The sequence below is a fragment of the Phalacrocorax aristotelis genome, chromosome 8 (genome assembly GCF_949628215.1).
Source record: "Phalacrocorax aristotelis chromosome 8, bGulAri2.1, whole genome shotgun sequence".
NCBI classification, from domain to species: domain Eukaryota; kingdom Metazoa; phylum Chordata; class Aves; order Suliformes; family Phalacrocoracidae; genus Phalacrocorax; species Phalacrocorax aristotelis.
Window position 1 is genome coordinate 28,575,107 of NC_134283.1, and position 14,080 is coordinate 28,589,186.

A 14,080-nucleotide genomic window follows, 5' to 3' on the forward strand; every position below is an offset into this window, starting at 1 on the left:
GCCTGAGCGCTCTTTCAGTGAATTGGAGGGTAGTAAGCTCTGCTGCATATGAAAAAGCAAAAAACCTTGTGACCTTTTTTTTTGTGGTGTGTTCTACAAGAGAAAGATGTTTCTTTCTTTTCCCCCAATAAGGATCTGATATTATTTATCTCTTTTCACTTAGTGTCACCAGCAGTGTAGCAGGTGCTACAAGAACCTGAAAGAAAACACCCTTAAGTTTTGAATGTGCAAGAATGGATTCTGCCTGCACATTTTCATCCTACTCTGCAAGTGAAGTTTCAGTTTAATGCAGTTACTCTCACCCCCATGCAAGCCCTAGATATAGAGTGTGCTGTATAAACTGTAAGAAGCCATCCATCTGCCTTGATGGCTAGAGCTAGTAGCACATTTTAGCTCATGGACCAGATTTCTCTCTCTGAATACACAGCAGGACAATTTTAATTCCCAGGGTGTTGCAAGCAACAGGTACTGCTGCCCTCCTTCCTTTGCTTTCCTTCTAGGAGGCCTTGAGTTGCTTGATTTCCAAATCACCTGAAGAGCTGTAAGGACGATGCTTCTTGAAGGAGATGCTTAACCCTAGGCCAGGCTGTATCTGTGTTTGCTTCCTCCAGTTTATAGTTTCTACTGACAGTGGGGCCAAGGAAGGCTGCATTGTTCTTGGTGACCTTTCTGTCATCAGGATCCCATACGGAGTATTCTGCCAGTATGAATGGATATGAAATGGTTTATACATTTTCTTATTTTTTGTGAGACTGTACTTTATTTGAAAAGTAATAGTAGGGTTTTTTCTGCTGTGAATTATTGGATAAATTATTTCTGTGCATCCAGAACTATATCTCTTCTCTATCTGAATTTACAAGAGTGGTCTACTAATGCCATTAATACCTGAATGCGCAATAATGGCTAGGCAAATAAAACAATATTACATTAGTGAAAGCAGTTCATATGTTATCCAAGAGATGTGGACGGTTTCATTTTAGGGAAACAAGGCATGTAGGAGAATATGATCCAGATCAAGAAAAAGTTTAGAAAAAACACCTCCAAAATATGTTCTTATGTGGTTATCCAAGGACAAGTTATTCTGCCATTGTATGCTGTCTTACAGAACACTCTCAAATAATATTTTGCAGAAGCAAACACTGAAAATCAATAAATAAAACTAATTTAGAGTCTACCAGAGAAGAACATGTTTTTGCTAGAGAGGGAAATCTCTAGAATATTTCATATTGATCATCAGAATGCTTGAGATTTTCTGTTGTAAGGCTGTAAGGAGATTTCCAAGAAGCAGAATATAAAATCCTCTCCCAGAAGCTTATCAGCTGATTCCATCTTTTTTTCTTGAGTTGATCTGATCCACTTCTAAAATTTTTAAAATTTGGTCAGTTTTCAAGTATTTTTCTATACGTTTCTGGAAGATGCCAAGTTACCAGATAATGCAACTCAAACGGATGAATGAATTCTGTGCATACTATATTTTCCTTCCACTTTCAGGGCCTTTACTATTTTCCTCAGACAAGTGAAGTAAGAATTTCTCTGAAGATTGCTTTTTGCATCAGATGTTATAGTCAGATTTTGACATCAATACGGGATGCTAATCAGAGTGAAATCATCTGGGCTTTTAATGGCTGTTAAAATCCACAGAATATCATTAAAATGTTTTACTGTGTATGTAAAACAGCTTAATTAAGCTAATATATTCATAATCAGTGTGTATTTATAGACATTGGTGCCACCAGCAAACAAAAAAAACTTGAAAAACTTCACTTTCATGATGAGTTTTGTGATTTTCATGTGTATCTAATGTCAACATGCACTCTATCTGTGTAGGTCAGAAACTGTGGGGCCAGTAGGCTTCAGTTGACTCATTTTTTTATAGATACTTTATATTTTGGGTTGATTTTGACCTATTTTTAAATGAGTCTAAGGTTAGTTTGTTAATATGGCTAAAACAAAACTCTACTCAATCGATCTGTTTTTGTTTAATGTCTTCTACTAAAATTGCACTTGATTAAAATCTATGTTTTCTTTAAAAGTAACTTTGTTTCATCTAAGTGTCATGCTAGAGCTCTTTAGTTATTTTAAAAAAGAAAAAGGGCAAAAAATCTCTAGACTGAAGTGCACTTGAGAAGCTCATTTTTAGGACTATTCAGATCATTGCTTTTGACTAAACCACAAAATTTCTGATTACTAGAATAAATATTATAAGGCAGGATAAAATATCCTCCTAACTAGGAGGGTTTGGGTTAATTTAGTGTTGATGAAAGAGAGCTTGACATTTTTATTTTCAGCTGTTTTATATATGTTTTTTTGAACATTGCCACTAAATGCTTCATTCTTCTCATCATGCTCTATGTTGCTCTCTAGCTGTAACTGGATTAAGATGGAGCTCAGTCTTCCAGAAGAAATCAACCATCTTCCTTGAACTGATGAGCTCTAGGAATAAATGCTAAGTAGGATGTGTGCATACAGCCCATATCAAAAAAATAGTTTAACAGCTAGGTGCGAGACTGGAGAGGGCTGATACAGATAGATGACCCAGATAGGTTTCATACTGTATAATCTTCCCTGGCTAATCTGTGAAAGAAGTTGTAATACTTCACTGGATTTTTTTTTAGCATCTTTACTAATGAAAGACACTTAAGTATGATTTTTCTTTAGTATTTGAACTTCCACTGTATAGCTTCATTCTGATAAATATATAGAGGAAGAGGAGAAAATATAAACTGCTTGTGGACAAAATAAAACTACCATTTTAGAAAACAGACCAGAAATCTAGGTTCCCTGTGAGTTAAGAAATTAATTAAATAATTGGCAGATTCAGTGTTTGTTCTTCATTTGTAGCCCAATGTAACAAAGCTTTTAAAGTAAACTAAAAAAAAATTAGCTAGGTAAAATCACTTTGCTTTTCAAAACCTTTGAAAGTCCTAGAGACCAATGTATATTTCCCTATCCTTTTTTTCTTTTTTTTTTTTGCCATCCTGTTCATTACTGTAGGACACAAAGACATAAGCAGAAATCAGCCAGCAAGTCCATACTTTCTGGGAACCCCAGGGGTCTCCATGTTTTTTAAAAATGTATGAGACTTTGTCCACTGAGTCATTATTAGCCACTAAAGGTCACATGTTTTGACAATGTTCCTGAAAGTTTTGCCTTTAAACCCAGTGACCTCTTGATTTTGGTGTCGATGCATGCCTTCTTCTTGAATATGGTAAAAAAGGTAGAAAACAATTACAGTGATTATGAGGTCTCTCTTCATTTCTATAGCAGATATTAAACTACCAATCTTACCAAAGGTAAAAGTGCAGAACTGCTGACAAGGTTTCGAGTTATATCACTGATAGGTTTGCATTCTTTCAAGTTCTGTATCTGGAAACTGTTCCCAAATAAGTGTTTATTTTCTGTGGAATAGGAAACTATAAGAAAACTAGAATAAAAAATCCTATCTCTGTGGAAGATTCGTGTGTGAGAAAATTAGCTTCCTAAGGAAAAAACCTCCTCTTTTCAAGTAAGCAAACGTTCGACTTCAAAGCTCATGCTCTGGTCCTGCAAATACAGGGTTAGACACATAATAAAGAAGGTCATGTCATTAGGACTTGTCATGAGCTTTATGTTAATCCCATACCTAAGTGATTAATTATTCGGGGCCAAAAGAGTAACCTAAAATTTAGAGACCTTTCTTAACTTTGTGTTTCATCCATGTTAACTACATTCAATATGTTTTAGTTGAGTCTTGCTATGTATGTGCACCAGAGATCTCTGTATGTAGTTCATTACAAAGGTTTAGCATACAGCATAGTTAAGACAAATTAAAAAGGTCTGTTATTTTTCAAACTTAAAATAAATCCCCTAACTTTTAAACTTTTTTTTATTTGATTTTAAATGCCCTTCTAGGAACAAACTTCACCCTTGCAGAACTAGGAATTTGTGAGCCCTCTCCCCATCGAAGTGGCTACTGCTCAGACATAGGAATACTCCATCAAGGCTATTCCTTGAGCACTGGCTCTGATGCTGACTCAGACACGGAGGGAGGAATGTCTCCGGAGCACGCCATCAGGCTGTGGGGAAGAGGGATCAAGTCCAGGAGAAGTTCCGGTCTGTCAAGTCGTGAAAACTCAGCACTCACGCTTACCGACTCCGACAATGAAAATAAGTCAGATGAGGAAAATGGTAGGCCTTTTTCTTCAATATATTCTTAAAGCACATGTATGAGAATGTGATCATCCTTAAAAATACATGAGTATTCCTTTAAAGATGAATTTTTCAGTTTTCTTTCTCAGTCTGACTAAAGCTGCATTTTAATGTTGGTGTGGAGTTTATTTTTTTTTTATCATCAATATCAGGAAACTCTATTAAATGTATATCATATAATACAATATATATTGTGTTGTAGCATAAAATTTACTTTCCATGAAATAATCTTCCACAGGAGTTTGTGCTCAGAGTACATTAAATTAAACTTAATGATGATAAGCAGAAAGAAATTTCTTAAGAGAAATAGTTTCTCGTATGTGATTTTTGGACACAGCTTGAAGTAATATTAATAATCTACAATATGCTAATAGCTTTAACAGTGGTGCTAATTTGTAACAATCACATTTAATTTTGTATGGTTTTTCACATTTTTGAAGTTGTAAAAAAACAAAAACAAAAAACCCACCCCATTAATTTGCCTTTTGCTTATTGGTAAGTATTGGGGGGCTTTTAGAAAGCAAACCTATGCATCAGACTGAGGCGAAGCACTTCTGTTTAGTATAGTTTAAGCTCATAGAGATGAGACTTTAGACAGCGCAATAATAATTTGTGACAAAACTCCTGTACATTGGTTGATTCTCAAAGTAAGCTGCGTTAAGCTAGCTGTCCTTTCAAATGCATGTAACCCAGATTCGTGTTCTTCAGCTAAAAATTTTTACCTGGGGAATTTTCTGTGCTCACATATTTTTAAATTAAACCAAAGAGGAAAAATAATAAAAATGGATTTGCAGGAATTTGTCCTCCATCCTGTAGGGTGATGAAGGTGTGAACTCAGCTTAGTTAAAATATGAACTAAAGGTTTTGCTGCTTGCCATTCTGAGAAGGTGAAGAGGAATCTCCCAAGCATTATGCCCTCAGAGCAACTATCCAGGCAGCTGATACCAACTAGTGAAGCCAGGTCTCTGCTGCATATATTACTTGTGATAAAATTTAATTTTTTACATGTTGGGTGCCTCTCTGAAGAGGATTTTTTTAGATGTTTATTTTAGGCTCCTCCCCACGCTTACTGACAGTTGTCTCAGTTCAGCAAAGCCAGTTTGCCAGGCACTAGAAACACAGTCGACTGCTTGTCAAAGCAAAGAAGGCAAAACTGAATTACAGTTTTTATATTGATAGAAAAAACTCCAGAAAAGTGCAATTGATTTTGTTTATAATCCCGTCTTTTTTTGTTTTAAATTGAATCTTCAAGTAATGTGCCCTCTCCCTAGGCATAGCAGGATGCATTTCCTCATCAAACCGAAGAGGAAATGTATGTTTACTAATAGTGATGCATACAAGGAAGCCAGTACTTGAAAAAGAATCAGTGACTGATTAATTGATTTTTTTTTTGTCCTTTTTTTTAATGATACCATTTACAGAAAATATGACAACTTCCCTTGACTTTCATATAGTTTTGATAAGGCTACTGTGCATAATTTGAAATAAAAAGCCTGACTACTGAAATTCTGGCACCGTGGAATGATTTGGATTTATTTCTGTAGCATGAATTCACTTCTCTGAATGTGATTATCTCCCATTTCAGTGGAAGCACTGTGCCACACCTTTTGTCTGAGAAAATTTAATCTCAGGACCTACTTTCATTCGTACTGTTGCAGACATTGATAAAAGAATGGGTCCGTTTGCTTGCATTTCATTTTCTTGCTTATATGAAGTGAATTATTAAGTAATTGGAAACACAGTGCAGTGAATCCATTTTGAATAGGTAATGTTTCTAACAACGGTGTTCATAGGAGAAAGGAGGGCATGATGAAATGTCACACAAGAAACAAACTAGTATGTGGAATTCATTTTTACTTGGACAGGTTTTGTGATAAGGGTTTCTGTATGCTTGGTTGTTTTAAAAAAACACGCAAGTATGAAGCAACTATTATAAACACAGAGGTGTTAACTTCAGTAAACTTTTTAGTCTTACTCTCTCACAAATCCTGGTTAGCTCAAAAATCAATGCTTCTTCACATCACTGATTTTATGAAGTTTGGGGATGCATTATCATATAGATTGACAGTTGCCCCACTGGTTCAGCACCACAGTGTGGACACTTACAAAGCCATGATTAATTTCTCACGCTTGTGCCCAGCAGTGGTTTCCTACATAATAAACACTGTGTCCTTCAGCAGCAGATCAATAGCCTGCTAGGTATTTGTCTTGAAGAGGAAGTAACAAGAATCTGTACCTCAAGAGGAATTCACTCTCTGATGTGGTTTCTGATTTGCAGGATGCTAGCACAAAACAAGACATTTCTTGGTATGAGATTTTATCCATTTATATGTAGCAGTATTAGAAGGAACTCATGATGCATAGACCACTGCATTTATTTAAGGTACTGCTGAGGCTTTTTTCCTGTTACAGTTCAACTGTTGTGTTACAAAACACTAGTTCAACTCCAAAAGGTGATTTTTTTTTTTCTTTAATATTGAGGTTCTATCACAATTTATATCATTGTACTTAAATTAAAAAAACCAAGACCAACAAAACATACCTCTCACTTTTCTTGTAATATTAAATCTATTTTGTCACAACTAGTACATCTCTAGGTAGCACAGAGGAGGCTTCATTTCTAGAAATTGCTCTAACAGTATTATTTTGTTCCTATTCAAATCCATTCATAAAGCATATGACCATTTTCTGCACCTCTAGATTTAAGATGATTTAATTTTATCATAAATTAGAATTCTGTGAACCTTGGAATATTAGCAGGTAGAAAGTTTGGACTAGATGATCCCTGAGGTCCTTTCCAACCTGTGATTCTGTGAAATGCTTATAGATAAATTGAAATACTGGAAACTCATTTAAATTCAATGTTTTACTTTGTATATTAAAATCCTTCTTGACAAACCACCTTATTGACAATCCAGTTTGAAAATCAACACTCTTGTTTTCACAAGTCTGATTAGGCTCTAAATTTTTATCATATCTCACAGCTTTTACTGCTGTCTTGATCTGGCCATCTCTTCTTTAGGCATGGCAATGTGAATGTATAACAGCACATCTGTCACCAAATTGTAATTCAACGTGATGTATTGAGTTGTGAGACTTAAGATAATTAATCTTTTTGTGATACATACGAATGTAAGAAGTCAATTAGAAATATAGCTCACCTCTGATGTCGTGTGCCAGCTTTTAGAGGGAATTATTTGTGGGACCCACAGGTACAGAGTATAGGGAATAAACCAGAGGGTTCCTGAATGCTTACTTTTAATTTCCTTTTATTCAATCCTGTAAATGCTTATTCCAAAACATCACAAAAAACTTTTCAAAAGTGGTGTTTGCCATCAGTTGTCATGTGTTTTTTCCTAAGCCTACAGTATTCTTTTTTCCGGAGTAAAGCTTACGTGCTGATTATATTTAGGTAGTGAGCTTGAAGCAAATACTCTTCCAGGGCATTTTTTTTTTTTTTAAGTAGAGCAGTTGTTCTTTTTTTATAAGTTGAGTTGAAAATTATGTTCTTCTCAAAAATATAAGACCTGTTGTAAAATAAAGTAACTTTCAGTTTAAAAATCTGTGAAAACAGAATTGATGTTCAGAATGCTTTTGCAACAGATCTGCAATCTTCTCTTTTCCTGGTTTCACTGTTATTGAATGACCAGTTACGAGCTGTTGAGGAGGCAGTTAACTCAACCGACATTAGACAGATGAGAGTGAAAAGCTGAACAAACCAGTAATACAGAAGAGGAAACATAGTCCTAGGTAGAAGAAAGGAGAACAGAAAAGTAGCATGTAAACTCAGAGCAGATCTCGGTAATATTTCAGAGTGCTGAAATGAACCAGTAGACCAAATGGAAATCCACGAGGAGGGCTTTCTATTTGATATGAATTTAGATCAGGTTAATTCTCCTATTGTAAAAGAGAAAGCATCTGGAATGGTGTTGGTGACTGTTTTTTGTCTTTAGTAGAAGGTTGTTACCTTGGCACTTTTTGTATTAGTATCATTGTTGTATATAATGAGTAATATCACTGGTAGAATGGGACGTAACAAAATGCTCATGATGAGATTTCTACTCTGATATTATAATATTAAACAGTCGAGATGTTTCTGGTTTACATTTGCGTGTCAGGAAAGAAAAAAAAATCATGTCTTGGGGGAGGAGGAGAACTTCCAGGACTGAAACCATGTTATTAAAATGGTGTCAGACCAAAAAATGATCAAGGGATGCTGTTATCTTCCTAGTAGTGATTCTGAATTGAGCAGCAAGACAAGAATGAATGGGAAGAAATAAAGCAATCTCAAGTTTCAGCAAAACAAGAGAAATAGTTCAAGGTCATACTGTGTCAGTCTGTGTGTGTTTAAAGAAATCAGCAATAAAACACTGTGATTTTGGTAGCTCTGTGTAGATAATGCCTATGAAAAGCAAATAATTGTGAATATACAGAACCACTTCTATGTTGATGGCCCAGCTGTACCTGGTGCGGTCTGGAAAAGTGATGCATTATTGGAATGAACCTAGAGAGTCCTGACGTTGAATCCGGTAGTGCCATGCACTTTCCCTTTCCTCCCTTCATCTCCCTTTCTTCCTGGAGAGCTTCCCTACTCCACTGCAGCCAGCCTGTCTCCAGCATCAGGTGTGAGGATTCAAGTCACAGAGAAAGGTCTTGTAAGATGCTTCGCAGATATTTTCAGGTTCAGTATCCACCAATATTTGCTGTGCTAGACATATTGGTGACAATGAATTCTATTATTTTTTCCACATTACGTTGATGGTGTTTATATTGTAGTAATTAAAAGTTTGGATACCAGACAATACCATGTGTGCATATCACTTATAAAAAATACAGAGTACCATGAATAAAGTAAATTGAAGCTGGGAAAATTATAAGATAAAATATGAGCAACTGTATTCATGTGTTGTACTTCTGATTGAATCTTATGAAAAAATAGGGAAATTAATTTTCGGGGTTTTTTTCCCTCTTCCTATGAAGTTTTCAGTAGCTATTTCATATAGTAATTTCTCAAGTGCAAATGTAAAGTAAATCTTAAAAAATAAAAACAACAAACACAACAAACCATACCACATAATTCAAACTGACCTCATATTTTATTGTTGCTTCAATTTTATGAGCAGTAGAATCTGGGCTTTTCCTGGGATGTTGTTGAATAACAGACTTAGATGTACAATGGCAAAGAAAAGATATTACTGCGTCAGAGGAGTGTACAGAGAGGCACTGGACTTTCACAGGACAGCCGAGGAGTTTATTTTCTTATTTTTACTGTTTCAATTTTGACATGTTGTTCTCAATATTTTATTTCTTGAATTTTTATTCAGCTCCCTATTTCATACTTCATAATTTGCAGAAAAGGTTATGGTGAAACTGATTCTGCTCTTGAGAAGATTTTGGTTTTGTTGTATGCACGCTAATGTCTGGGAGTGGCAAAACCAGTTTAAAAGTAGAAGGTTTTAACCTTCCCGGTGACAGAATTCTGTTTGGGTTTAAAAAGTGGGTGATTAAGCTTGCTTCCTAAATATTCCTACTAACAGATATTCACTTTCGCCTATAGGAAGTACATTCCTTGCGAAAATGGGGTGTGTAAACGGTGGTGATACAGTGAAAGCAGATCTGTGAAGTCTTTAATTTGGGGGAAAAGGAGAATATGACCTTACCATTTTGAGACAGAATATCTATGTTTTGTGTACAAGAAGAAGCAGGGCAGCTGTGGACGTACTGCACGTTGCATAGCAGAGTGCTCATTTCAGCTGTTAGTACTGTCTGGGAATGTAAGTTCCCATTTCCTTCCCAGATCAACCCAGGTAGCTTGGAAACAGCAGGAGAGACAGATATGAAAGAGAAGAGAGGAAGAACCACCACAGTTGTACGATCTGTTCATAACTGAGAAAGTGTCCAGATGGTCCTAAGGAAATGATGAGATTTAAATGAAATGTCATATACTCAGAAAATGGAATCGCATACGTCATACATCAACTAGACTTCTTAAGAAGGAGTGCTAGGGAGGTTAGCTCATGCATGGGCATACTTTATCTCTTCTTTAGGAAAGCTTGTTAAGTACTTTGTAAATGACAAATTTAGAAAGTCATTAAGCACAGTATCAAAGCTCGGTTGCTTAAGTGGATCCAATTTTGATGTGCTCTCAAAACCTGAGGGCACTTCTGATAGGAAGTGGTTTCCTAATGAGGGAATTGACTACCAGGGATGACTTTTAAAGACTTAACTACACATCAGCTACAATCTTGTCCAGGTAAATGGCTTATGCATTCAGTGTAGGGGGAGGCTATATGATGGGGTTAAGGACAAAAAATGGATACGTAGTACTGGTAACTTTAAAGCCTTGTGGAAGACAAGAATATGAAATGACAATATACAAATTCTTAAACATTTGTTACAATTTTAATATAACCCAATAACACTGTAGTGTGGGTCGGCAGGATGATGCGATGGAAGTAGTGCTAAACATACAGGTATATTGAAAGAGCTAAGTAAATACTACCTGGAACACAGGGTTTGGTTATATTCTGGAGATTAACATGCAGATGTGGTAAGAGTGACAGTTCTGCTTAAGCAACCTAAAAGGGTTTTAAAAAAAAAAAAAAAAAGCCATTTGACATTCAGTTGCTTATAGCTTGCATTCAGCAATTTGGCAGCCATTAGATCTTCCATTCAGTCCAGTGTTGACCAGAGAGATGTACACCAGGATCCCAGGTTTAATTTTCCCAGAGATATACATATTTCTAGCCCTCATTAATATAGAAGAAATGGATGGAGTGTAAATAATAAAAAAAAAAGAAAAAGAAAAAACCCTCTTATGCATAGTGTGGTGAGGTCATATACCATGGGTGTCTGTAATCTTCTCGCCCATTCATTTGAATCTGGGCTTCAGTGTCTGTGGAACTTGTAAATTGTCATTTCTCTGAGGTGTCAGTGATTTCAGTACCTCTGCCACTGTCCATGCCATGCTGGGGTAGCGTGCTAGCAGCATGCTCTGGCTGCTGGGCCTTGGCCATTGTGCTTTTTATCTATCTACTATACCAGGATCTGGCTGAAGCTGTGTCCTGTTCTGCAGTCTCTCTCTTCAGAATGACTTTTTTGGATTATATGAAATCCCCCTACATAACTGCATGAACCAAGGCAACCAGGAATTGAGACCTTGGAGATGAAATCCAGCATTTAGCCAGGAAACTGAGGAAAACAGAAATATAGGGTGGTGAATTAAGACTACCTGGAAAATACTGCAGTAGCTGGGTTCATAAACTGCTAAGGCTAGCTGTGATCTTCCTTCTTCCTGAATTCATAGGGAAAGAGCTTTTGCATGTAACTGTATCTACATCATTGTGTGAAGGTCACAACATGGAGAGATTTAAAAAAAACCTCTCAAAATAACCATGAGATTTTTCAGTTAATATTTTAATGATGAGTCTTTCCATCTACTAGAGAGAAATTATGAAACTATGTTTAACAAGAACTCCATTACAGCACATCATTCAGTTTGTCAATTATTAGTTTTAGTAAAGCAAACTTAGATGATATAGGTCACCCAGGTAAGCAAGCGGCAGTGCCTTTGTTCGAAGTATAACTGAGTTAGAATAATGCCTTTTTATGCTTCTCTGTAACAGAGATGTGTATTTGATAAAGTTAATCCTGCTTGGTAATAAGTGCATTGTGAGTGGCTGATGAGCGATAAAACCTTCACAGGAAGGTTTGCCTGTATGTGGTGTTTAACAAAATTTAACAAAAAAACACGTATAACAAAAAAACATGAAACAAAAAAAAAATGTATTTCACATTTCTGTTGTAAACTGAAGCACACATCACAGGAAACCATACACTGAATTTGTTTTCTGTCTTCCTTTTCAAAAGACTGAAATTCTACCAAAAGCCTTCTCTAAATTTCTCAAGCCACATATTGGCACCTTTGCTTACGTAGCATAATCCCCTATTAATAATCTTCCTAATTACAAAGACTTGCCTATTTCACTGATTAGTGCATAATTAGGTCAAGTTACATACTGGTTTTCCTAGTCAACCCTTCATTTATGAAGCTTGGCCTGAGTGACCAATTAACTCTGTTTGATAGTACAGTGAATGCCTGTTTGCCATACACATATATGGCTGCTTAGGTATTACAACTCTTTCTAATTATTTCATTTGATATGCTTTGTGTTTACACTCTGCACACTGTTCTTTTCAAGTAACCTGGAAGCTCGTTGAAGACAATGTATTTGAATTGATCGTTAATCCGATTCTGAAATGTAACATTCTATTTAGGTAGAATAGAATTCATCTTCAGTTAGAAAATGGATAGGAAACTATACTTTAGCTCTTCTATTGCCAAAATTTTAATATGTATGTATTAGGATAAGCAGAACTCGTTAAAAACTAAATAATCCCATAATTACTGAGTTTCAAGAGGGGTAATTAATTTACTCTCTTTTATTAAAAAACTTTTTTTTTATTTACTTCTTAAGTAGTAAATGTTAAAGATGTGCCATAAGTTCTGTTCCTTAGACCAGAAGAGAGGAAATCTAATTCATGAGGCCAAGTTTTATGTTTTCACCCATGAAGTTTTTTTGCAACTCATCTTTTTGCAGAAGCTCCTGGCAGAATTGGACGACTTCTGTCAGATATTATAGGAGCAATCTGGAAATCAACTGCTTTCTTTACTTTTAATTTCACTATATTTCACATGGATTAAAGACAACTTTCTGCTTAATTTAAGCTTTTCCTCATTCTATGACAGTCTCCTTCCTTGACATTGATAAGGGAAAAACTTTTATATATTTGTTCAGTCTTTCTGAGCATCTGAAACTGCTGACTCTCTGACATTCTTGCTTTAAGAAGCTATGGGGATGATTGGCAGTGCTTCAGAAAGGCTGAAGTTCTGCCTCTTGAATCAAGTGAAAGATTTTCTATGAGCAGCTGTTTGTCCACTTCCAAAACACTCGCCTGTTAAGTCTTTGGATCACAGACCTCCCATCAGTGTTCTTCAACATCTCAAAAGCTGTTGGTAGCACTACAGAGACCATGCTGAAATCTTAAACGAATGTGAACATGAAATACTATCTATGCTAAAAATAAAGGACCGGTTTTCCAATTTATAGTTTGTCTGTCTGATGGTTAAAGAACATCAGGTTAGACTAGAAACCATAAAAGGAAGATATGATGATACCAGAGAGACGAAGGTATTTTGAAGAACTTGCCTTTTCAGTAAAGTTACCTGCTACTGAAGGCTAGTTATCATTGTTCTTAAAAATAACCATCTACATTTTGCAACGCTGTACAAATGCTTTCCATGTGAATAGGTTTACATGAAGCAGTAGCTTTAAAAGTTTTTCCAGGCTGAATAATTTATCTCATTATTATGTGTTACTCTCTGTCACCAGAGGGTGCCATTGCTGTGATCTTCCACATTCTTGTGCTAAAACCGACTGAATTTTGGAGGAGGTACTGCTTCTAAACGGTACCTTTTCCTTCAGTTGTGTAAAGGAAGGGCAAGAAAAAGTGGCCTTATGGAGAATACTTTGCACAACTGGCATCAGAACTCTGTGTAGATTCAATTCTACGGATGCTGTTGCTTTCAGGAAATCAATCAGTCCTTGGAACAACCAAGTCCTAAAAAGGGGCTGTTTCTTGGTTATCCACTTGGGTTTGTTATGTAAATACCTTTAACTAGCACCACTTACACTGCACTTGTGTAGAAACTCTACCTCGCTCATTCCTTACCGAGAAAATCACCTCAAGTTTCTAGTTACTTAGTACTGAGCAGCAGAACATCACTGGTGTCAGAAGAGGAGGCAGTTTTATTTGTGAATTAAGTCACAGAAAATGGTACGGTTACTGCAAAATAAGTTGCTGATACACTTTGTGCTGGCTGTTCAAGGCG

The 14,080-nt window shown here is 36.1% G+C and overlaps 1 protein-coding gene across 2 annotated transcripts in view; it reads left to right on the forward strand.

Moving 5' to 3' along the window:
* The window catches only part of TENM2 (teneurin transmembrane protein 2), a 632,063-nt gene that overhangs the window by 136,344 nt on the left and 481,639 nt on the right, over positions 1-14,080 (forward strand). For both annotated transcript variants that reach the window (XM_075102131.1, XM_075102132.1), the window contains exon 3: positions 3,892-4,167. In XM_075102131.1, coding sequence (XP_074958232.1) covers positions 3,892-4,167 — 276 coding nt within the window. The remainder of the gene's footprint in view (positions 1-3,891; positions 4,168-14,080) is intronic.